Below are 26,937 nucleotides of genomic sequence, written 5' to 3'. Positions count from 1 at the left end.
TACTCGAGTATCGGGATTTACCGGTATCAAGATATAAATCCAATTTATCATCGACCTTAGCCACCTACGCTCTGTGTTTTGTTAGATAAATTTCTATTTGTGTCCATCTGAGTTAATATAAAAAAGAAGATGTGGTATGATTGCCAATGAGACAACTATCCACAAGAGACCAAAATGATGCCAATGAGACAACTATCCACAAGAGACCAAAATGACACAGACATTAACAACTATAGGTCACCGTACGGCCTTCAACCATGAGCAAAGCTCATACCGCATAATCAGCTATAAAAGGCCCCGAAATGACAATGTAAAACAATTCAAACGAGAAAACTAACGACCTTATTTGTATAAACAAAATGAACGAAAAAAAAATATGTAACTCATAAACAAACGACAACCGCTGAATTACAGGCTCCTGACTTGGGACAGGCACATACATCAATAATGTGGCGGGGTTAAACATGCTAGCGGGATCCCAACCCTCCCCTAACCTGGACAGTGGTAAAACAGTACAACATAAGAACGAACTATAAAAATCAGTTGAAAAAGGCTTAACTCATCAGATGGACAAAAATACAAGTGGACGTGGCCGGGTACTTATACATCCCGACAACAAAAAGACAATAGGAACAAATCTGAGAGTACTCGCAGTTATCTGAAAGCTAGTTCAAAGCCACTAACTACTAATAACAAAATCATGCATCTAAGACTAAACTATCAATCCGCACACATCCAACTTCCAATGGATTTAGTGAAAAGACGTCACAAACAGTCAGAGAAAAACATGAACTTGTGCAATGCCAAGTTACAGCTCTATACAGATTGTAGATCCATGAATGTGTATTATGTATATGAGCCTTTTTCAACTGATTTTTATAGTTCGTTCTTATGTTGTACTGTTACACCACTGTCCCAGGTTATGAAACGGCTGGGATCTCTCTAATATGTTTAACCCCGCCACATTCTGTATATATGGTCATGTCCAAAGTCAAGACCTGTACTTCAGTGGTTGTCGTTTGTTGAAGAGTTACATAATTGTTTTCATTCATTGTTTTGTACATCAATTATTCCGTTACTTTTCTCGTTTGAATTGTTTTATATTTGTCATTTCGGGGCCTTATAAAAGCTGGCTATGTGGATGGACATTGCTCATTGTTGAAGGCAATTCGGTGACCATTAGTGGTTAATTTCTGTGTCATTTGGTCTCGTATGTATAGATTTCTCATTGGAAATCATACCGGTTTTTTTTTTTTTTTTTTTATATTTATCGGTGTTTTATACATTTGTTTATGCATACACGCTTGTAGTAAACGTTTAATTGGCTTGGTCGTGTAAAAAAAGAAATAGCAGATATTAGTGCAATTAATGACAGGCAGGAGTGTATTGCTCAAGGGTATACTTTCCCTTTCATTAAAAATAATATCAAGTGATCTATATCAAAGAAACTCACGAAAACCTTTTTTTCGTGTGAATGATACATTTGTAAATTGTTTTAATGACATTTTTGTTGCTTCTATAAATTATATAATATATAACATATGTCATATCAACAGACCTCTACTGTAAACCTACAGATAAACATCAGTACCTTTCTCCCCAAAGCTGTCACCCCAAACACTGTACAAAAATATCCCGTACAGTCAAGCTCTCAGAGTAAAGCGGATTTGCTCCCCTGAGGAGGCTGTCACGCAGCGGTTACAGGAACGTCGCGGATTTTTAACCAAACGAGGTTATAAGAAATGGGACATAGATAAGGGGTGTGTGCGTGCTAACAATAACAGTCGCAATGACCTTTTACAGTACAAAAAGAAGAGGCGCAGCAAAATAGTTCCATTTGTTTTAACATACAACCCCGCCTTTACTAACCTTTCAAGTTTGATTGGTGCCAATTGGCAAAGTATTGCCAATCACCCAAAATTATCCAAAATCTTTCCCGATCTTCCTGTCTTAGCTTTTTGGAGACCAACAAGTCTAATAGAGCTGCTGTCTCCTCCAATAAAAGCTGTTCAACTACAGGATGGTGCAAGTCATGTGGTTACAAACGATTTCTGACTTGCCAACAAATACTGAATACTCAAACATTTACTTGCACTGGGTCTGTGTACACAATATTTTGTAATGTAACTTGCAAAACCCAGAATGTTGTATACATTCTTCAGTGTCGATGTGGCAGACAGTATATTGGCGAGACAGAACAGCCATTCAACAAACGCATAAATGGTCATCGTAGTGACTACACCTGCAAGCCCGACCGCCCCGTAAGTCGTCATTTGAGATCACCTGGGCACGCCTAAGCTGATCTAAAAAAAAACTTACCATCACCATCAAAGATCACAACGAGGATTGGTCAAAGGCCGACAGTCTTGCTCGGGAAAGTTTTTGGATAAGAAAGCTCAGGACAGTTTCCCCAGAGGGCATTAAAGAAAAAACACAGAAGAGTCACTCATTTTCCCTAACATCACTGATTTTCCTGCCATCACTTGTGTCCAGTAACTCCGGCTTCTGTTATCCGAAATATCTAACATATTGTTCGTTTTATTGTGTCTTTTGGTGATGTTGTACCCTTTTAGACTTGTTATATATTATATTTTGTAGTGTACTGAATCATAATTATATGATCCATCGCCCCGTAAGATTTATCGTTGACTATTTATTAAGTCATTATATATTATGTGATTGAGTTTTTTTTAAAGGAAAAAAACAAAGGAAAACGCACAACGACTCGATAAAGAAGACAAATTTCAGAATAAATCCGTGAACGTATGTTATGTTAACCTAAAACAATATCAGTTTTAAGTGCATTTTCAGCTGTCACAACACACTGTTGATATATAAATTGAACAGGTGCGTGATTCATTATTATGAATACTTGTAGAATAGCCTTTTGAATTTCTGTAAGGTAATATATTTAACACATAAAGTGTAAAAATAGACGTAAATAACATTCTGTTAGTGATTTTTCGATTTTGTAATCAAACAAACATTTCAAAATGAGATTACGAATGGAGCATATGTTCAGTCAACCATATATACTTTTGTCAAATTTTTATATGCATAAATTTTCATATAATCCATGAAAAATCCATTTGGAACGTTTGCAATACAAAATATAAATAATGAAATAATTACATATATGAAACAGTAGACAAATACATCATGTAAAAAACTGAGAAATATTGCAGCGAAAAAATGGTGGTGCTAAATAGAAGAATCGTTATTCAGTTTACACTTCGTGGATTTAAATTTTCTTGCATATGGAAATTAGAAACTCAGAATAGTAAAATTTACTTTCATTTTATTATAAATATTTATAATCAAAGATCGTACCTAACTGTAACTGTTGCATCCTGTATTTGAATTTCAATGTTCAAGTCGCCAAACTATGAATTATGCAACTAGAGAACATTACCTCTAAGTAATGAAGTGTCCAGTTAAAAGATAGTTCTTTTCTTTTTATTGAGAAGTCGCTTTACGGAGTTAGTCTTATGGAATAATAATATGATTTGATAAAGGGTTATTGATGATTGAATATCTTTGGAAACACACGTCAATAAAAAAGAATTTGATTGTATGTCGTCAATAGAAATCCAGCATATTGAAATGTTCCAGAAAACTGTTAGAGACAAAATGTATTTTGTCCACCATGCAACGAATTCAGCTGAATGAGAAAAATAGGGATGACATTCGTCGACAGCACGAGGTACCAATCCAGGGAATTCGAGATTGACAGCAAATACAACAAATTTCCGTTAACAGGTGAACCATGATTTTTCAGACTACAACTTCAAAACAAATACGATGGATTTAGTGCAAATAAAGCATGCACAGTCTTAGAAATGAATGGCCTTGTGTATGGTAAAAATCTCTCTCAAATTTTATCTTGATCAGTAAAATTGATGTGAGACATTTGAGAGTGTAAACCTTTGTCTATTTTTTTTAAAATATGAGGATTTTATTACTTCATGCGATATGTATACATACAAAAGCAAAGATTATATTTTTTATTGATGTTCTAAATAATATGACATACATATGCTGATGAACAAAGCGCTGTGTTAAGATATTGAACAGTATTAGTTGTATAGAAAACACATTCAATTCTTATATTTAATTCCTGCTATAAAAATAAATAACTATGATCAAGCTTTTGACTTCTGGTACAACTAAATACATCTTTCAAATTTACTTTCTCTAAATAATGTATGCTTTTAAGAACTTACAATAAAGTATAACAGACAATATTTACATATATGTATACAAATATTTAGTTATTGAACAGTATTTATACTAATATTTGGTTATTGAACAGTATAGTACCAAATAAAAACTCAAAAATCCTAATTTTTCTTTGCATTGCGTGAAAAAACAGTATGTCATATGCAATATAAAAACATATACTTAAATAATTCTGAAATGTAGCCATATACGTAAAACATGATTGAAATCAAGCTTGCAATAATTATGTACAAAATGCAATTTATCTAAGATTAAATGACTTCTAACAATATTATTTGAAGCTTAATAAAGGGGCATTCAAACTCATAAATCGAAACAAACTGACAACGCCTTGGAAAACCTTAAAAAAACCAAAATCAACCAAAAAAAAATCCAATAAACACAACGCGACATGGAAAATTAAGACTGAGCTCAAGACGAACCGCATAAAAACCAGGTGTGAGCTCAGGTGATCTGAAAGTGTAAGTAGATCCTGCTTCACATATTGCACCCGTAATATTGTGCTAATTACTTAAAGTATACATATTTTATATACATGTATGTACAAAATCCTTTGGCCTTTATGTTGTTTAAACTACCATTTACCGTTATCTACCTGCCGACTGGTAACATGTATCGCTCACAAAACACGAACGTGTGCATAATTTTTCCCGTAATTCAATTCACATTGATCGCAATAATGAAAACCTCGAAATAATATCCCGCAATACAGTATGTAAAATGTAAATAAGGGATTTTCACTCTGTCAATACGTTATATACGAACCTGTTACATTGTAAAGAACCCCGAACTTCGCCTTCCGTCATTATAATGTAAACTGGTCCATATATAACATATTGAGCTCGTCAAAAATATAATTCATAAACAGTTGTTTTATGATAAAAAAAAAATAACAGATCATACAATGATACAATCTATAGTTTAGATCTCTTTAAATATTTGAACAGCAACTCCTCTTGCAAACCTCTGTACTTTATTAATCGTAACAAGTTTCTTTTGCTTTCCATTGTAACTGATCACTACATTATCGTTCCCTAGACATAGTCCTGTAACATTTTCATGTTGTTTCCCATCTGATGAGACATGTATCACTGATCCACCAGTACACACCACATACATACTACCATCTTGGAGTGTTGTCATCCAACTAGGCTTTGATGGAAATGTCATGTACTGATGTTTGTCATCAGTAAAACTGTACCAATACAGCTTGCTGTCCTCGACGTCAACGGAACTGTAGAATATTCTGTCACCACTATTATATAACCTCGAAGGCAAGCAGTCAGTTTGTGTTGTCCTTACGACTTCTTCTGTATGATGATCTATGAACAGTAGCCTGTTGACACCACATACAACCAAGTTCTTGTTCATAGTTGTTATGCCTTTGTAATACATTTCGTGTACTGATATTGATTTGAGCTTTAGTTTACTGTTTATATCATACATCTCAATACAACTAATACGCTCCAGCGGAACAGCTACTGTAGTGATGTTGACTGCTGTAACATAACATGGGTTACTCTGAAGATGTATGCTGTCTATATGTGATCCATCTGAATTACAGATGAGTAGTCTGCATTGGAAAGATAAACATATTACCAGTCTAGCATCATCCATCATAACTAAATCGGATACTACTCTTCTTTTGTCATCTCCAGCTACTGATGTCAGGTCTATCTGGCGATATATTGTGAATTTACATTGTCCTAACCGGTGAGATTGTCTTTTGATAAGAAATACTTCGACTGAAAAATAACAGATTAGATATTCGTCTAAACATAAGCAGTTTAAGAACAACAGTTAAACAACTCAGATATTTATATACTGATGATATAGAGGAGAAACATTTTATGCAACATTCAACTGCCATGCAACCAGTTGGAGAAAAAGTGGGGGAAATAAACAAAAATCATATGGCTTTTAAATTAAAAATTGGCATCAAAATTCGTCAACAATGTTAAATGTATGATCGGCCATTTCGGCTCAATTTTGTCAAAATAAGTAAAGCAACCTTTCTGAAAAATTATTCACTTGCAAATGAATATTTCTACCTCATTTAAACCATATTCATCTGACCTTTGATTTAACACATTGGCTAAAGATTTACGCAGATAGTGGTCAGCTATTAAAAAGTATGTCAACATTTGAAGTGAAACAAGGGTAAAACATTTGATTGGCTGATTTGATCCACACAAACTCATTTTTATGCCGGTACATACGATGATGACTTTTTTGTAAACCATTAATATGAAATAAAACAGACCAATGTTTGCTTTCTTAATATATCTATATTTATGTTTATATGTTATATGTCCGTCAGCAGTTTACGGAAGTCATTTTGATGGTTAATTAGATAGCGTATGAACAAAAAAAAAACTAGGAAATACTGATACATATTATAGAGTTCAAGCATCGTGAATTGTTCTCTTTAAACGTTTATAAGTTGCATATGCGTTTAAGTATGTTATAAATCAAATATGAGAATTTGAGTCGATTCTGTTAAAATGAATTCGACAGCTAATGCCCCTCTAAATAATATGTTCTACATTTCAAAGGCATTATCGAATTCCGAAGCAGAACCATGCTTACCTTTCGGACTTTCCAGGCTATCCTTTACACTTCCTTGTTCTTGGTACTTTGATGAAGGGGGTATCAATTTTCTAGAAACTAAAACAAAAAAGATTTTCCATTAGGCAACTTAATTCTAATATAACACTTCGACGGAACTCTCAATATATATTTCTCAAAGAAGTTCCCGATATATTTACAATATATAGAGTGGGTGATTGTCTGAGTAAATTGTCCAAACTTTATTTTCGATTTTAACCAGGACATCAATGAAATAACCCGGCTATTAATACTTAAAATAGTATTGCTCTTAAATGCAAGTTATGACTCTCCAATAATTATCAAAGAAACCATGGAGGGGGCTACGTTGATGACAAAATAATTGAAAGTTGGTGGTCTAATAATAAGTAACATAGAAAATACAAAGTCTGCCCTCAATTTGAATAAAATTGCATAGAAAAAATGGGGAAAATAATTGGATCCCAATTCCTACTTGTAGATTTCTTCGTTATTGAGAGCATCTCACAAGCGGACAGTGGAATCCTTGTCCTAAATAATGTTTTTGACAGACCTTTCATTTTGATAAGCATTTTTAGATAACTAACCATGATTTTCGTTCCTCTCTGTAAAGCATTTACATGCCATACCTCGTCTGGCATAAAACAACAACTCCTGTATAAATAAAAGAATATCAAAACTAGTTTTTTTTACATCATTAGCAAAGCAGACAATGATTGTTGTCAGTTATTTGATGTATTATGTATTGATCAATGTCCATCAACAAATATTATTTGATTATTATTTGAATATTCAGGAAAAAACCCAAAACAATATGACAAATTGTTGCCAATACCTTCAACCATGTGATTACTTATAAGAGTAAAACAACGAAACAACAGAAACACTGAAGTGAACAAAAAAGCAAATTGAGCACCAATACAAGATCTTTAAAAATACACAACTACTGACATCTTCACATTGCTTCTTTTAGAAGTTTTTAAAAGTTTGCTTAAAAAATATTATTACTTTTTTAGACAATGCTTTTTGCCAATTACCATAAAAACTATATTGTGTCGTTATTCAGTATACAAAACACAACTTGATAATACATTGGAGACAAATCGATGCAAAATGTAATGGTCTGTTTACCTGTAGAGATATATCAATATTATTCAATGTTTCCATGTTATGAAGTAAGCCTTGAACTGATGAACCCATGTTTTGAGGTGTACCATGTACTGATTTATTCATGATCTTCATTGTATCGTCAATCTGCAAAGGAAAAAAAGGATATAATAACCTTAAAAGAGGGACGAAAGATACCAAAGGGACAGTCAAACTCATAAATCTAAAACAAACTGACAACGCCATGGCTAAAAATGAAAAGGACAAACAAACAAGAGCACACACGTTAAACATAGAAAACTAAAGAATAAACAACACGAACCCCACCAAAAAACTAGGGGTGATCTCAGGTGCTCCGGGAGGGTAAGCAGATCCTGCTCCACATGTGGCACCCGTCGTGTTGCTTATGTGATAACAAATCCGGTAAATAGTCTAATTCGGTAGGTCACATTCATGAAAGGGAAGGGGATTGTAGTTACGACGTAAGGAACATATCCGATATCATTTGTGAAACGGTTATTCCATAACGGTCAACCAACTCGTGATGGCGTCCGTCAAATTTACGAAGGGATGATTTCAACTTCACCATTTGGAACTCTTGGTTTAATAGCTTCTTTGTGAGCAGCAACCTTCTATCAAGAAAATCATGATAGGAAATGCAAGCACGGGAATATCGTATCAGTTGGGAGATATATACCCCGTATGCAGGTGCTGCTGGAATATTGCTACTTAGAAATGGAAAGTTCACAATTGGAAAGCTGAAATCATCTCTTTTGTCGTAAAGTTTTGTTTTCAACCGACCCTCATTGTCAATTTCTAGATGTAAGTCAAGATATGAGGCCGACTTAACCTACTTGCAATTCTGTAAGTCTGTTGCATCTCCACCCCTTTCATTACCCCTTTCATTACATCCATCTGTTGGTGTCTTTGTCCTCGTCTTGTACTTTGAGAACTGTTTGATGACTTGAAGTATATTCATAATGCTTGATATTGTTGCACACCGCATTAGAATTTGGCAAACTATAAAGTTTGGAATATAAGTCTTGTTGTTCATGGTTACAAGCTCATGCCACAATCAACATGATCAAATATACAACGTTGTGTTTGACTCACGTTTGAATGTCTGTCTGTAATGTCAAGGTCTTAAAATTTACTAGGCAATGTTATACTTAGGATTTTTAAATGACTTTTGGGATACTAGTATACTAGTAATCGACGTTTGATTTAAATTTCCCGAAAATCAAAAGACAAGCAGCTGAACTAAGTTCTACATGTCTTATTTTGATTAACAAATTCACATTTCTTTTTGTCGAAATGATATTTTTTAGCATCTGTTTTCAAATTGTTTTACACATTTAATTACTTACCTCGTCAAGTCTTTTGTGGATGTCAAGAAGATCTACACAATATCTGGTGCATAATGCTTCATCTAGTGGTCTTGCCGCTATTCTGGTCATTTCATCTTGTTTACCGGGGTCAAGTTGTAAGATAAAATTTGTCAGATCTGTCCATAATGTTTTGTACTCTCCTTTGGTTATTGCTCCTTTTATATTATGACTCAGGTACTCATTTTTGTATTGTCGTAACTTTAGGATTGCAGTCTTTTCACCAGGTGTAAGGATGCAACAGTTAAGTAGAATCAGGCTAGCCAGGGTGATATCGAGATTATCTAGTTGCACATGATTGGCTGAAAAATTACAGTGACAGCCGTGTGGATTTACACCAGGATTGGTTTCGGTGTATAACAGATCCCATTGGCAGTAAATGAGAGGAAGTGCTACATTATTGGAACAGTTTGTCTTGTCTTTACAGCACGAAGTATTTCTGTGTCGAAGGTGAAAGAGGATGTGTTTTGTGGATTGTTTATTTAAGAAATCCTGCAGTGATGCTAGTCCACTGTTAGTATAATCATGTTCTATCCTCTTCCAGAATAGTGGAGTGACTACTTCTAGTATGACGGATCCTACTATAAAATAACGACGACGATCTTCTCTGTCCATGCTATAAATTACAAAAAAAAACAATTAAAGTCTTCACATGAACCACAAACCGACTGCACCTGGTAGTAGAAAAGCCAATAATTATTTATCAACAGGACAAATTTAACATAACAGCGTAAAATGATTCCAAAACCTTGCCGATAAAAGTTCACCTTAGATTCAGTTGCAAATAAAATGGAATTAGGGGTTGTTCGAGGAAGTATCATTTGCAAGTCGCTCATTTTCCAAGTCTGACGGGCAAATAGTTTCTAGTTGTGATATACATTGGTAAGTGCTTTGATTTCTAGTTGGGACAAATGTTCAAACTGAATTAACCAAGCTCATTTTGTTCGTTAATGAATCAAAATACCGATTAAAAACAACCTTGAAGGTAAAGTAGCTAGAAAGTTTCTTTGTAAACAATTGCAATGTAGGTATCAATCACATTGGCAGTAAAAACAAATTATTATCCCAAGAGCGACTGTCAATACAGCAGCAAGTCAAATGCATAGCAAAGGTAAGTACTCTACCATTATAAGATTAACAATCCAACAAACCAGACCTCAAAATAGGTAGCCAGTGACTGGTAGATTGTCAAATGCAAACGGTATTTAATTGACTTTGACGACCAAAAATTTAGAGCTGCGAAATAGTCAGTGGTAAGTCCATTTTCTTAAACCAAATAAAATATAAATGAGAATAAAAAACAATAAGCTGTAGGTCTGCATACATCTCTAGAGAAAATATCACAGTCCTACTATTTGACTTGGTTTGTAACTCGGCAATGAGAAACACTCAAATAGAAAGTAATCGCGTTACAAATGCAATAGTAGGGATCAGTGGTCATTGAAAAGATTAGCCTCTGACAATCTTGGCGTAATAAATCAAAACAATTGAAACGCCCATCGAGGTATTTTGTACTTCACAAAATTGACATAATACTTCAATTTGTCAGATATAAAGGCAAGTGACGTTATCAAATTAATGATACTTCGATATCGAAACCGGAATACCAAACCCCAAGCATGTTGTTTCATGGACTAAATGAAAAATAAGATAAGGAATGGCAGCAGAAATGATTAATCAAAAGAGATGTCATGATTACAAAATTATCATATGAAATTATACAAAGGGAGATTAGGTACACATAATTTCTTATCTGTAAGGATAATAGAAAATCGTCAGACTGGTTGGTGGATAGCACCTTTTATAATTTTGAAACCAAATACCTTACATACCACTTATTTATAAGTTTAACTGTGGCAACAGAGGGACCCAATAAATCATTCAACTGACATGACAACACTTAATATCATGCTGTGTGTTGACAGGTAATCAAATGAAGATTACATCCCAGCTCCTTTGTTCTAACAGGGGTGATCTGAGCCGGATCACCCCTACCAGATCACCTCAGTTTGAGTTTCTTTGTTAAGCATGCTTTCCTTTGTTCTGTAACATTTTTGCGGGAAAGTCAAATCCACTATAAAACTTATAATTAATCATACGGAATAGACTATCTATCAAAATTCACGTAGACAAAATCCAGTGTATATGCTGGGATTCGAACTCGCACGACACATACCACTACACCAGGACGACTGGATACGAACTATCACTAAATTAACATACTTAAATGAAGCAAGACATTTTTATAAATGGGGCGAGTTGGGGTTTAAACCCTTTTCGTTAATAAGTGAGTTGTCAGATTAATTGTTGAATTTGATTTTACACTTTTTCAAAAGTGGGGCGAGTCGGTTAACAAGAGTGGGGCGATTTTTTTTATAAAGTGGCGATATAATGTGGGCCGATTGGCCACTGGGGCGAGTTGACATTGTTTGATATCTACTCATCGTGTTCGGGGGTTATTAAGGGTATACATCATATAGTAATATATAAAGTATATTATAATGGTTGTATGGCGTTGTTAACTAAATTTTATGAATTGTAAATGGTTTTTCGTCTTATCTAAAACAGCTAGGATGTAAAATAGTTATCCCATTCGGACTTGTTGTGTCAGTGTTAGATCACCCTCTGGCCTCCGGCCATCGGGGTGATCTTACACTGACACACCGAGTCCTTGTGGGATAACTATTAAAGATCCATATGAAAGTGAAATATTGAATGATATCATAGACCAGTATGACAAAGTGAGTATATTAGAAAAAAGTTAAATCACAAAAATACTAAACTCCGAGGAAAATTCAAACCGGAAAGTCTCTAATCAAATGGCAAAATCAAATGATAAAACACATCAAACGAATAGACAAAAGCTGTCATATTCATGACTTGGAACAGGCATTTTCAAATGTAGAAAATTGTGGATTGAACCTGGTTATAAAGCGCTAAACCTCTCACTTGCATGACAGTCGCATAAAATTCCATCATATTTACAACGATGCGTGAACAAAACAGACGTTATAGATAAAATTGTCAAAATGGGGGTACAGCAGTCATCACTGTGTCACAATCTCAATTAGAACAAAAACAAACAAATGGTCTTCATGAGACAGAAAACAGTCTGATTATCTACTTTAGTATAATTAGATTTGGGGAAAAAGGAACAGTGAAATTCGTTAAAGACTAAAAATTTAGAGAAATAAAACAACCAACTTCCTTTTTTTTTAAATTATAGATTGTTAAATAAAGTAAGTGCAGGTTCCTACCATACAGACAATACTTAAAATGAGTTGATCCATATTACACCTCGGCTTCAGAAGGATAAGTATACCTATTGTGATACGTCAGTGGGTAATACTAAGAGTAAGACAACGATGATGATGGGAAAAGGTAAGATAATAGAAAATACTGTACATTCAAAAATTATTGCGATGTTTTTCTTATTGCGAAAATTGCGTCAGGGTTATAATCGCAATAATTTAAACTCGCATTTTGATTTTTTTTTATATGACTTAAATAGGATTTTTTTTATATGATTTAAATAGGATTTTTTTTTATATGACTTGAATATATGACTTCGATAACTATTTACACCACTGGGTCGATGCCACTGCTGGTGGACGTTTCGTCCCCGAGGGTATCACCAGCCCAGAGTAGTCAGACTCCGGTGTTGACACGAATATCAATAATGTGGTCATTTTAATAAATTTCCTGTTTACCAAATTTTGAATTTTTCGAAAAACTAAGGATTTTCTTATCCCAGGCATAGATTACCTTAGCCGTATTTGGCACAACTTTTGGGAATTTTTGATCCTCAATGCTCTTCAACTTTGTACTTGTTTGGGTTTATATTTTAAAGAACAGCCTTACCCATGTGAACCAGAGTTTATGCCATCTTTTCCTCATCATCGATTGAAACGCAAAGAAGAGACAAGAGGAACATAATTTTGTAAAGAATGATTACAATTATGGATAGAAATGTTGTAAAATAAAAGCTAAATTTGCAATCAAGTTTGAATGTTGAAATACATTGTGAATGAGGCAAAAGTCAATTGCAAGAAAGAAGAATGTTTGAATGGAAATTGATTTTTTTTAATATTCTTTCCATTTATAATATACATCATTTGTACATGATAAAGAGTGATCATGAGCATGATGAGTTCAACAGTTTAAACATAATTTGTTATTAGACATGTTAGATAAGTTGTTTAAAGAGGATATCATTTTAAAAAAGTACATGTTAATTGTTTAAATGACAATAAAAATATGTACACGTACATTTGTTGTAATAAAATAGTTGTAACCACAAAAAACACAATATTTCTGTCAGAACTAAATATGAGAAATTTAAAGTCAATGTTATATCATAAACAAAGGAGGAAAACAAAATTTGTTTGGATGCTATTATCATTATTATCTTTGTAATGTTTGTCTTCAGGTCATGTAGCTTTGATGAGCAGAAAACCTATGATACTGTATTAACTATAAAAGGCACCTGCAGAGCGAGAAAGGAAACAATGTAGAATAAACAAATGAAATAAACACTTAAAAAAATTCATGCATCTAATCTTCCTGGTAACAACTCATCTTAGTAGTCTGATTTAAGTTAGAACAAAACAGTTATACAGACAGCAACCAATGAAAATCAAAAGAATGATGTTAAGCTTTTGGCCTAAGAATTAAGATGGTTTATACATGTTTTCGAACACTCAGTTCTCCCCATACTATTGACAGAGGTGTAACAGTACAGCGCAAATACTATCAAAATACAGTAACAAGGGCATGTATAATCAATAATCAGAAAAACAACAAAGAAAATGACAAAAGACACAAAGTATCAATCAGAGTACTAATAAATATGAAAATAAGGAGATGTGGCATAATTGCCAATGCGTCACAATTAGACAACTTTATTTATATATTGATTGGCCGCCTTTTTTTTTTTATCAATACAGGTACATGTATCATACCCATATAAATTACAGCTTATATAGATTTTGTCATTTTCGTCCGTCCATAGGAGTTGGCAAAACTTGTTAATGTCCCCTGTGCATTTTTTTTTATGTCAGGCACCATGAGGCATTTTTGTTGTAGCTAAGAGACATAGTGATCCTGTATTTTGTCTAGATTGTCGCCAGTGTTATCTTTTATCAATGTTTATGTTTAGATTGATTGAGGTAACAAAGTGTTTTTTGAAATCTATTACATATTCAAACCTTAATTTAACTTTATAATATTTCGAAACTTTTTTTATGACAAAAAAACAGAATCTACAATGAATCTACAGCATAATTTTGATACTATTTATTTCGATTTTGCCGTATTTAACTAATAAATGTACAATTTTTTTCTCTCCTGCAACACAATTGAAAAATACATGGGTTTTACTATCAGACGACAGCACAAACTACATTATGAACAATTCTATTTATTTAAAGATGTAGAAGACCTGGTTGCTTCATACTTCGTATCCACATCCCTTATGTTACAATATTTCTGAGTGTCAAATGTTCATTGTCCTGATCTCATTTTCATGGTTAAGTGACATCTTAAAGTATTGTTGTTGTTGTAATGTAAATTTCCACACTTAAGAGGAATGGGATAACTATATTTGGTATATGGGTTCATTTCAAGGTCTACATGTCCATCAGACACGTTTCACCTAACCTTGACCTCAATTAATTGGTCAGTGAGAAAGGTTAAACTGGCATGATGATGTCCATTTTTATACATAAAGGCAACAGTAGTATACTGCTGTTCGAAACTCATGCAATCGATAGAAAATAACAAATCCGGGTTACGAACTAAAACTGAGGGACACACATTAAATATAAGAGGAGAACAACGACACAACATTAAAATGTAACGCACACAGAAACGAACTAAGGCTGTGTTCACATTGACCTAAAATCGGTGGTGTGTTAGTGTAACCCACACGTAAACTAAACTCAATTACGTTTCCATTGACAAAACTCAATGTTTACATGTACAATGATGTAGTTTAAATCATGTTTTGTCTATATGCAGTGGATAGTCAATGTAGACCTTTTGTAGGTTTAGTGTACATAAAACTAAGCATTTAGAACACCAATTTTACCATGAATATTGGAGGAAGAAACAATTTTTGAATAAAATTGATATTTATAACAATTATTAATAAACTTCTTTACAGAAATATTTGTTTAAAGTTGATATATTAATTTGTTATAAATCAAAGCGCTGTAAGCACTGTAGGCAGTTAACCAAAAACCAAGGCAAACATAATTATGAAAACTGTGGCAATGTTGTTTCAATTTTTTTTTAAAGATTTAAAAGAACAAACATTAAACACACATATATAATTGTACATTTATGCTCATTTAATGAATTAATCATTAAGGCAAATAATTCATGTTTTATCAAGGTTTTCAATAGCAACGTATATATCTAGTATATTTTTTTTTTCATGGTCCTGAGTCAGTAGTGGTACAAATTCGCAATGATTCATTGATTGCAGTTCTTCTAGTTGATCGTATTTGTTCGTATTAGTTGACTGTTAGTAGTTCAAGTTGACTTTAGTAGGAGCTTGTAAAAGTGAGTTTGTGTTCTACAGTACAAAAGTTATGAGACACAAATCAGACAAATGTTTACTACTACAGGGATCAATGGTGAGGTCTTCCTGACCTGTACATAGTAAATGTAAATGACTCCCACCTTCACCCCAAGTCCATGATGTCTAAGTTTGGAATAAAATGACAGGTGTTAGGTCTAGCAAAGGGATATGCCTATGTGATGCCTATGAGATTGACCTTGTATGTTATTCAATCTTTTTGAAATGACAAACAGGAATGAATATGGTTTAGGAGTTGGTATCTCAATCTTTTACAAGTTCTCAAAACACACACAAGAGGGTGTGAGTGACCCTAGGGACTACCCCTATTTTTCATTTGATTTTTATACGCCCGTCAAAATTTTGACGGGACGTATTATGGTATACAAATGTCCGGTGTCCGTCTGTCCGTCTGTCTGTCTGTCCGTCCCTCTGTCCGTCTGTCCGGCGTAAACATGTCGCACCGTAACTTGAGAACGACTTATCCAAATTTCATGAAACTTAATATAGTTGTTTCTTATGATGGTCAAATGATTTGTATACTTTTTGGTGAAAATAAGATTTAAACTTTTTGAGTTACGGCACTTTATAACTAAAACAGGGGTGTGTTTTTTTCACATGTCGCACTGTATCTCAAAAACGATTCTTGATTATGACTTAAAACTTTAAACACTTCTTAGTTATATTAATCTCAATATCTGTATACTTTTTGGTGATGATTCAAAATTTCATTTTTGAGTTATTGAGTATTTTGTAAAAAAGGGGGAGGTTTTTTTTACATGTCGCGCCATATCTCAAAATCCATTTATGATTATTGCTTAAAACTTTACACATGTCTTTGTTATATTAATCTCAATATCTGTATACTTTTTGGTGATGATTCAAAATTTCATTTTTGAGTTATTAGTATTTTGTAAAAAAGGGGTAGGTTTTTTTTTTTACATGTTGTGCTGTATCTCAAAAATAAGTTATGATTATTGCTTAAAACTTTACACACTTCTTTGATATATTAATCTAAAGATCTGTATACTTTTTGGTTTTGATTCAAAATTTTATTTTGGTAATATTTAGTTTTTGTAAAAAAAAACAGGGTGGGGGGTTTCACATGTCCCGCCGTGTCTCTAAAACAATATATGGTTATTGTTTAGAACTTTCTCATACACTATTTATGATTATTGCATAAGACTTTCACATAAGACGTCGGGCGTATCATGCGCTCATGGCGCAGCTGTTTATTTTATATTGTCCTATACATGAATATATATGGTTTAGGGGTGGGGATCTAGACAGTTATCAAGTTTTCAAACAGGAGGGGGTGGGGGACCCCAGTGAATTCCCCTATATTTCATTTGATTTGTTATATTGTCCAATACATGAATATATATGGTTGAGGGGTGGGGATCTCATCTGTTTCCAAGTTATCAAACAGGATTGGGTAGGGTGACCCTTAGGACTCTCCCTATATTTCATTTTATTAGTTCTTTTGTCCCATATATGAAAATATATGGTTTAATTTAAAGGTTAGGATCTCGACTGTTTCCAAGTTCTCAAACAACAGGGGGGGGGGGGGGGGGGGTGACCGCAGGGACTTCCCCTATATTATATTTGATTTGTTATTTAGTCTCATACATGAGTATATATGGTCAAGGGGTGAGGATCTCGACTGTTTCTAAGTTCTCAAACATGAGGGTGCAGTGACCCTAGGGACTCCCCCTATAATTCATTTGATTTGTTATATTGTCCAATACATGAATATATATGGTTTATGGGTGGGGATCTCAACCGTTTTCAAATTCTCAAGCAGAAAGAGGTAGAGTGGCCCCACGAACTCCACCTATATTTCATATGATTTGTTATATTGTCCCATACATGAATATATATGGTTTAGGGGTGGGGATCTCGACCGTTTCCAAGTTCTCAAACAGGAGGGGTGGGATGACCCACAGGGACTCCCCCTATATTTCATTTGATTTATTATATTGTCCATTACATGAATATATACGGTTTAAGGGGGGGGGGGGTGTGATCTCGACTGTTTCAAAGTTCCCAAACAGGAGGGGTGGGATGACCCCAGGGACTCCCCCTGTATTTAATTTGATTGGTTGTATTGTCCCATACATGAATAAATATGGTTGAGGGGTGAGGATCTCGACTGTTTCCAAGTTCTGAAGTAGGAGGTGGTGGATGACCCTAGGGACTTCACCTATATTTCATTTGATTAGTTATATAGTCCCATACATGGATGTATATGGTTGAGAGATGGGGATCTCATCTGTTTCAAAGTTATCAAACAGGAGGGGGTAGAGTGCCCCAAAGGACTCCACATACATATCATATGATTTGCTTACATTCAGGTATCATATAATCTAGTTGCACTACATGTGTAAAATAAGAAACTTCCAGCTATTTTAACTGACCCATCAAAATTGAGAAAAAAAAAATCCCCATTGAAATTGCAGTAATATGTTTAAAAGTATATAACTTGCTTTACCAACATTTATTACTGATAAAGAAAATTTATACTGTCACCAGGACCATACATATTGTTAGATATACTGTTCCCAGCTGTCACAAAGACTCACATTGTATTGGATTTTGACATTAAAATTTGTCAAAAAGTAATTTTGAGTTTCCTATGGATACCTATGGATCTTCAGAACGCACTGTTGCACCATTATATTCTGCTGTACTTCATCATCGTTGTATTTAATTGTACGTTTCTCACATTTTCAGTACAAAATATTTTCTGTTTTTTCATTCTTTTACAGATATCTTTTGGTTTTCAATTCTAGTGTTTATATTTATTTACCATGCAAAGATGTATTTTGTCATCTGTCTGATTTTTTTAAAAGTTCAAAGATCGACAAAACCCGGAATTACCCATATCTGCTTCCGGAATCGGATTCGATATTGTAATTTTCTTCTCATGTCAGCCATTTTGTTTTCAATGTTGTTTTTGTCAGATACGATTTTACTCGAATTTACACATTATTTGTCGGCGATTTTCTGTATAGCGGTTGAACAAAATGAACATCGCTGTCATGAATAATAATGCTAAAAACAAGTTTTGAGATCGTTTATTAGAAGACTTGGGTAAAAAGGTTTGCAAAGTTATTTTTTTTATTTCCTCTAAAGTCGGGCATGTCAAGCGTAGCTAGTAACCAAGTCGAAAGTCCGACTGCAAAAGTGGAAGTTCGCAGACCTTGGACAACCGCTAATTTGAACCCCTGCCTCCAAATTGAAAAGATACAAAAATTTCGTCTTATAATTTAAAATTGCCGCCAACAGCATGAACACTGGAACTTATTTTAAGACTACTGACGTAGTTGACTACGTATTGACGACAAACAATATTCCTACGACTTTTGCCATTTGGGAAATCTGAATTACTTGTCTTTAGAAAATTTCGGCGATTAAATTTTTCATACATTTGTTCTTTGACAGCTTAGCCAAAATCTCAGGGCCGGATAATAAACTACATAAAGAGCTCTACTCCTATGTGCAACTTCAAAACTTTTGGATAAATCGACAATCATTTAAGGTTTTTCTGATCATATTTTTTGTGATCAAGATTTAAAAGTATGAAAAAACTGTCCAATTAGTTATAAATTACATAACATCCAGCTAGATAATAACAATGGCACATATTTCAGCATTTATTGGGTAGAACACAAATCTAGGGTGCTCGCATAAGGCAGCTTAACTGCCTAAAAACAACTTTGCGTAGCTTTATTAATTAACCCCTTATCAAGACTCAAAACATCATTATTGCCGAGCACATAATTCAATTGAAAAGATCTTCTTGAATCGCCTGGATGTACACAGAAATATTTGCCACTGGTCTCAAAAAAAGTTACTCAAACAACGATTCACTCATAAATGCATTACTAAAAAAGTATGAGGTAAATTGAATTGTTTGTCTAGTATCTCACATCCGTTCAAATACACTAAGAAAAAAAAACATCACCCAAATACTCCTTGGAGAATAAATACCATTTGACAAAAATGGAAAAGATAGAAATGTAGTAAACCTTAACATATCTCAATCCATTTTCCTCGTCTGTAAGCGCGCTGCTGCAGCTAGGCTATATTGTCTAATGCGCAATCGAGACATCTTTATTATCTTTAAACTACTGAAAATCATGAAAATGGTTTTGATAGAGGAGCAACCACTTAATCTAAAAAAAAGAAAACGGGGGTGGGGTGGTACTGAGTCAGAATTTTTATCACGCGAACGTTTAAATTTTTTTTTTCCAATCAAAAAAAAAAAATTCTTCAATATCTAACACTATAATGTATGGGGACACTGGATTCAGAATATTTTTTTTATCATCTGTATGACCAGAATATTTTTTTTTATCAAATTGGGGATCAGAATATTTTTCAAAGGAAAAATCCATCCCCCTTTTTTGAAGTCGTCCGTCTGTCAGTTTAAAGTTATGGTCGAGTTAGTTTTGATGAAGTTGAAGTCATATCAACTTAAAACTTTGTACACATGTTCTCTATGAACGATCTTTAAACTTTGTACACCTGTTCTCTATGAATGATCTTTGTAATTTAAATGCCAAATTAGAGTTTTTACCCCATTTTCACGGTCCACTGACCATAGAAAATGATGGTGCATATGGGGCATCCATGTACCATGGACACTTTCTTGTTTCAGATATTAAGTAGTAAATAAATGCAACAGTAAAATTGAGAATGGAAATGGGGAATGTGTCAAAGAGACAACAACCCGAGAACAAAATAAAAGAAATGTCTCAACACAGCGAGAACATCCCGCACTCGGAGGCGTGCTGCAGCTGGCCCTTAAACAAAATGTGTTCTAGTTTAGTGATTCTAAACTCCAAAATATATAAATAAACTAGAATTAAAAATCATACAAGACTATAGCTAACAGAGGCTCCTGACTCACGCAACCAATCAGCTGTACGTGGTGTTTGGAATGATTATTATGTACATTATAATTGTAACCCTGGCAGGTTTCCTGTGACCTTGACCATTTTTTCATGGTTCTTTGGTTTTGATATGTTTTTGTGTATTGTCTGTTTTACAAGTACTATAAGCAATAGGACAACTTTATTTGGTGTATTGAATACTATTGTGAGGTGTACAATGTACATGTCTGTCTGGCAGGATTAATCTGTAATCGACCTAATACCTTGGATAATTGATCAAGGTTAAAGCTTCATGATTAGGACGGTTTCTCAGAAACAATATGCTGTAGGTTAACTAAATTGTTGATTGTAAGGTTAACCTATCAATTTAGGAGGTTTCATCTGACATTGACACTATTGAATTTGCTTATCCTTCCGAAGTACCTGATATCCTACGTTTTTGTTGGGCTACGTGTTGCCCCGCTTTGGTTTTCTATGTTGTGTTTTGTGAGCTGTTATTTGTCTGTTTCTGTCGATTCCTATTTGAGTCATGACGTTGGCATTTTTTTTCGCATTTTAAATGTACCTTTGGGTTCCGTCACCTCCTTTCTGTTTCTATGTCAATATATTGAAAACCATTATATTTGGGTGTTGCCTAGTCCAGCCCTGGCCTCAGTGACTTATTTTCATTATTTTTTTGTTGTTGTTGTCACTGATTTAATTGATTTGCATAGAAAAATCTAATTCATCAAATAAACGTTATTGTGCAGCTGCTATCATTTGTTAAACCAAGTACTAAAACACTTCATCAATGTATGGATCTAAAACACTCGTGTAATGAATACCGGTTCAAAATAATTAGTGCAATTAATCCTGGTACACAATCACTAATGTAATCATTCCTGGTACAAAAGCACCGCTGGTGTAATCATTCCTGGTCTACAACAGTATCGCTAGTGTACTCATTCCTGAATGAAAACACTTACAAGTGTGAACATTCCTTCGATGAAAAACACTTGTTTACTTTGTCAATTTTTTACGTAAATCAATTATGCAACACTGTAAATATACCTGACGCCTGACGCGTCCGGACGCGTTCAAAATTTGTACACGGAATGTTCAATATTTTAACGTCATATGTTCATGCTTAGAGACGTGTTCAAATTTTAACGTTTGTGTTAAAAATATTAACATGTGTGTTCAGACACGGTGAACACCGGTGTTCAAATTCTGATCTAAAAAAGTAGATAGTCGTCTGTCCGATTTTCTATCCTTCTAATTGGCAAATTAAAAAATAATTTCATTAAAAAATATGAATGTGATTTTTTTAATAATATTTTAGTAATTGTGAAATATTAAACTTCCAAGCTGGCATATATGTATAGTTTATGAACTTATCTTATTATTATTACTAGTTTTACTTATAAGTGACATAATTATGCATATCAATGAGGCCTGTTATGATAATATCGTAATAAAAATATGCCGATGTTTATCTTATTTCATGATCCGTTCAGTTTATCAACATTACATGTTCAATCAGTGTTTTAAAATCGCTCGAAATTTTGAACATAGAGGCGTTAAAAAAAATATACCAGGGTACCAAAAACCGGAAACATATATAGGCTGGTGATTTAGGCGGTTAAACGAAGAATGGATACATATAAGGAAGAGAACTGGAGAAGGGACTTCTATCTAACATGAACACGAAAGAAGTGACAACTTGGATTATCATCAAACTAAGCAGCTATCTTAGATATATATTAAGCTTACTGAATCCCAGGTCATTTTGATTTTTGTTGTATTGCTGTCAAATTCAAGAATTAAATTAATCTAGGTAAAAAAGCTAGAATTTGCATTTTTTTTTGTTGTATTGCTGTCAAATTCAACAATTAAATTGTAAAGTGTACTATCTCTGTTTTGTTTGAACTGCAAATTCTACCTTTTTGACCTAGATTAATTTAATTTTTAAATTTGACAGCAATACAACAAAAAACAAAATGACCTGGGATTCAGTAAGCTTAATATATATCTAAGATAGCTGCATAGTTTGATGAAAATCCAAGTTGTTTTGAAAAAGTAATTCAAATAACTAAAGTATACTATCTCTATTTTGTCTGAATTGCAAATCCTAGCTTTTTTTTACCAAGATTACTGTAATTCTTAAATTTTACAGCAATACAACAAAAAACTAAATAACATGGGATTCAGTAAGCTTAATATATATCTAAGATAGCTGCATAGTTTGATGAAAATCCAAGTTGATTTGAAAAAGTTATTAAAATAATTAAAGTGTACTATCTCTATTTTGTTCGAAATGCAAATTCTAGCTTCTTTTACCTAGATTGATTTAATTCTTTAATTTGACAGCAATACAACAAAAAACAAAATGACCTGGGATTCAGTAAGCTTAATATATATCTAAGATAGCTGCATAGTTTGATGAAAATCCAAGTTGATTTGAAAAAGTTATAAAAAGAATTAAAGATGCCTATCTGAATTTATATAATAATTTTTATTTTTACCTATTGTAAAATTAAATTCTTTCATTTCACAGCAATAAATCAAACTACCTAATAAGCTTGAATTTTGTAAGATCAATATTTAATTTAGTTAGATGGGCTGATTTACACCAGTCAAAACTAAAATTGTTTCTCATATTCTGTTTCTGTTTGAATGTTTCTTGGTGTGTATTTTTGGGCTAATTAAAATAAAATGTTTACTACTTAAGCATTTGAAAAAAGTGTATGTCCCATGCATTAAGATAATGAAAAATCATCAGGTCCCACTACTTTGCACGTTGAAAAAAAGTACATGTCCACTTACCATTTACACCGGTCCCCCCTGCTTCATGAATAATGCACCGTCCCTAACTGAAGACAAAATAACAAGTCGTGTACAGAATGCAATTGATAAGTTACAACTGTCAGACAGATCGAGTTTGCCGTGTACAAACAATATTACAGCTTAAATATGCCAAAAAGGAATAAATTTGTTTTCTAACAACACGATTCTGTTTCAAATTATGTGTTTGTGTATTTTAATTGCATGTGAATAAAAATATGTTCTCTTGCCAACCAAGAAACAGATATTCATTCTGACCGTCCAACCAATGCCTGTATGTAATGTAGGAAGGGTTCAGATCTTTTTTTCATTGTACATGTATTGAAAAATTTTTCTTCACTTCTAATCACTTTAATGGCAACACATGAGACTGATTTTATATATCAAATATTCATAAAGAGAAAAGCATGCTTTCAAATGATGCTCATGCGGACCGTTGACTCGTTATCATGCACAGTACAATCTATAATTAAATTTCACTCAAGTTCTAATCTAAATCATCCGGCAAATGACTGAAGATATTCTTTTAATCGAATGTAAATTTATCTGTTCCATTATTTTCTATTGCTGTTGCTGATTGCTATAATATATGTATTGTTTTGCTTCGTATCTGTTTCTTTTTTTTTCCTGATTTGTTTTTATATATATTTTCGTAAGTGTTTGTATGTATGTATGTTTGTTTGTTTGTTGTTGTTTATTTAAGCATGATATATTATTTGCTCTTCAGTTTTCACTTTAACTGTATTGCAAGCAATTATTTCTTATGACCAACGTTTGGATACTGCATTCTTAATATTAGCTAATTATTGACAAAGATTTAAGTTTAGAGCTATATATCCATTTAATGTTTTGGATTTTTAGATCTGCAGACTAACAAATGCTGTACACTTCCTCGGTTTCAATCTCCCCTTCAATTAACAAATCGACTAACCCAAGCACCAGCTCTTCGTCATATTCTCTGACGTCAATCTTAGGAATGTCAGGGTCACCGTCACCGACGTTTTGTTTTGCAATGGGCTCAGCAATGTAGAATTCCTCTATGTTTTCCTCTGTATTTTCTTCGTTTTCATCTAGTAGTAACAGCTGTTTGCAAAATTTTTCAATGAGCACTTTACGGCGAGAGACAAGTATTGGATCTGCAGCAGTGACGCACGAACGTTGGAAATTTGTAAGGTAAGCGATGTTTTGTATGTGTATTTAATAAAATTGAGAATGGAAATGGCGAATGTGTCAAAGAGACAACAACCCGACCAATTAAAAAACCACAGCAGAGGGTCACCAACAGGTCTTCAATGTAGCGAGAAATTCCCGCACCCGGAGGCGTCCTTCAGCTGGCCCCTAAACAAATATATACTAGTCCAGTGATAATGAACGCCATACTAATTTCCAAATTATACACAAGAAACTAAAATTAAAATAATACAAGACTAACAAAGGCCAGAGGCTCCTGACTTGGGACAGGCGCAAACATGCGGCGGGGTTAAACATGTTTGTGAGATCTCAACCCTCCCCCTATACCTCTAACCAATGTAGAAAAGTAAACGCATAACAATACGCACATTAAAATTCAGTTCAAGAGAAGTCCGAGTCTGATGTCAGAAGATGTAACCAAAGAAAATAAACAAAATGGCAATAATACATAAATAACAACAGACTACTATCAGTTAACTGACATGCTAGCTCCAGACTTCAATTAAACTGACTGAAAGATTATGATTTCATCATATGAACTTAAGCCAATTGAAAAGATGAAATAGGAATTCTCCTAGTTAAGAAGCTCTACGATTTTATTCTACCTATCGCCTGTTCTACAAATATGCGGGTAGCTGCTATGTGTTTTGTTTTTTCGACCTGCTGTGGATTGAATTGCTTCTTAATTTTATTGGCAAAAGGAGGCACAAGAAGTTGCGCACCCTTTTCTTGAAACTGCCTCTGAAGAGTGAAACCTTTGTCGGCCGTGTATACCTCGCCTTTTTAATGTTATCCAATAAACCTGACTTTTTTGACAGCTCATCGACTTCAAATTCTGTACAGTCCAAAATCATAACGCAGTTTGGGAATTTTTTAAGTATATCAGGGGGACATAATGTCTGTAATTCGTCCATTGTAGGGTTCATATTAATTTTTGATGTGTCAGGCCCATGTTGACAAATACACGAAACAGTAGATATTGAAACATTGAACATAGAGGCAAGAACGGTTTCGCTAATGTCTTGTCGTAGCCTCGATAAATACATAAAAACTCGTCTTGTGATGATAAAGCTCTGTGTCTACCAAAATTTCCATCTAAAATCTTCTTGTCATAAGACCAGAATCTCAAATGTGTGGTTATCACGTAGTTTGGTTGACAAGCGTCACCAGAAGGCATTGAAGGTAATTGGGACCGAGATGCATTGTCAAAGTAAGTTGAATTTTCTTCTGCTACTATGCCATTTAGCTGTAGTCTTGATTTTTGCGTTCACATTTTTTTCCCTATTTGCTTGCCAATTGAGAGGTCGGGGATACCGTTACTCAGAACTTTTTCACCAGCGAAAAAGTGTTCAGAACAAATTCTTGTTCGGGTATTTACGTCTTCCTCCTCTAAGTTTAAGGCATGTTACCACTTTTTCCGTAAATTGTTTTTTTGGAATTCTGAAAAAGCTCAAGTTTTGTGTGTTTCTAGATGTATTTGTGCACACGGCACATGTCCAACCAATTATTATTGACGACACTAGCTACGGTAAACGTTACGGCGTCCTTAGAAACAAGATGGCGTCGCAGCGTACACCAAAGAATATTACCCATGATGCATTAGATTATGAAACGGCGAATTAGAAAGTTCATTACTTAACTATTACAAAAGTTCTGCTTGGGACACATGTTCAGGTACACCAAAATTGGTATCTGCGAACAAAGCATATATCTGGCCATTCCTGAATTAATTTAATAAATAAACCGGAAGTATTTCTCTTACTTTGATCAGCGAACGTAAACCTTTGACATCCATCAACACCCAGGACTAAACACTTTTTTAAACTGGTTATTGATGTGAAAATCAAGGCAAATTATCCCACAAACTGAATACAAATCATAAGTCCTTCATTTACAAGTAGTCATTAATTTAAGGAAAATAAAACTTTTGGCATCCTAAAGATATGTTTTGGATATTAGATACTGATTATTTGTATTTGTCTCGGAATACAAAAAAGCTAAACCTTATGTTTTAATAAAAGTAAGACTTGTTCATACAAATCAGTGTTTATATATATATAAGACACACGTACTTTAAAAGCTAATATTCAAAATGTAAGAAAGAAGTTCACTTATGGCTGTTAAATTA

The 26,937-nt window shown here is 33.8% G+C and overlaps 1 protein-coding gene across 1 annotated transcript; it reads right to left on the bottom strand.

Moving 5' to 3' along the window:
* Positions 1–3,992: 3,992 nt before the first annotated feature.
* LOC139504175 (uncharacterized) lies at positions 3,993–25,735 on the bottom strand. The gene is made up of 7 exons (XM_071294239.1): positions 25,612–25,735; positions 24,550–24,688; positions 9,300–9,933; positions 7,957–8,079; positions 7,413–7,479; positions 6,829–6,906; positions 3,993–5,984 (listed from the first exon to the last, which is right to left on the bottom strand). Exons 1-7 carry the CDS (start codon positions 25,733–25,735, stop codon positions 5,161–5,163), a joined length of 1,989 nt encoding a protein of 662 aa, XP_071150340.1. The 3' UTR covers positions 3,993–5,160.
* Between the last annotated feature and the right edge of the window lie 1,202 nt (positions 25,736–26,937).

Source organism: Mytilus edulis, chromosome 14, assembly GCF_963676685.1.
Source record: "Mytilus edulis chromosome 14, xbMytEdul2.2, whole genome shotgun sequence".
Taxonomy (NCBI): domain Eukaryota; kingdom Metazoa; phylum Mollusca; class Bivalvia; order Mytilida; family Mytilidae; genus Mytilus; species Mytilus edulis.
This window is presented reverse-complemented; position numbering and strand designations above follow the sequence as displayed.

Coding starts and splice junctions, on each gene's coding strand:
- LOC139504175 (XM_071294239.1), bottom strand. CDS start 25,735: ATGAACCCTACAATGGACGAATTACAGACATTATGTCCCCCTGATATA. Junction 9,934..24,549: donor GACGAAGAGCTGGTGCTTGG/GTTAGTCGATTT, acceptor TGTAATTTATAG/CATGGACAGAGAAGATCGTC. Junction 7,480..7,956: donor ATATTGATATATCTCTACAG/GTAAACAGACCA, acceptor TTATTTATACAG/GAGTTGTTGTTTTATGCCAG.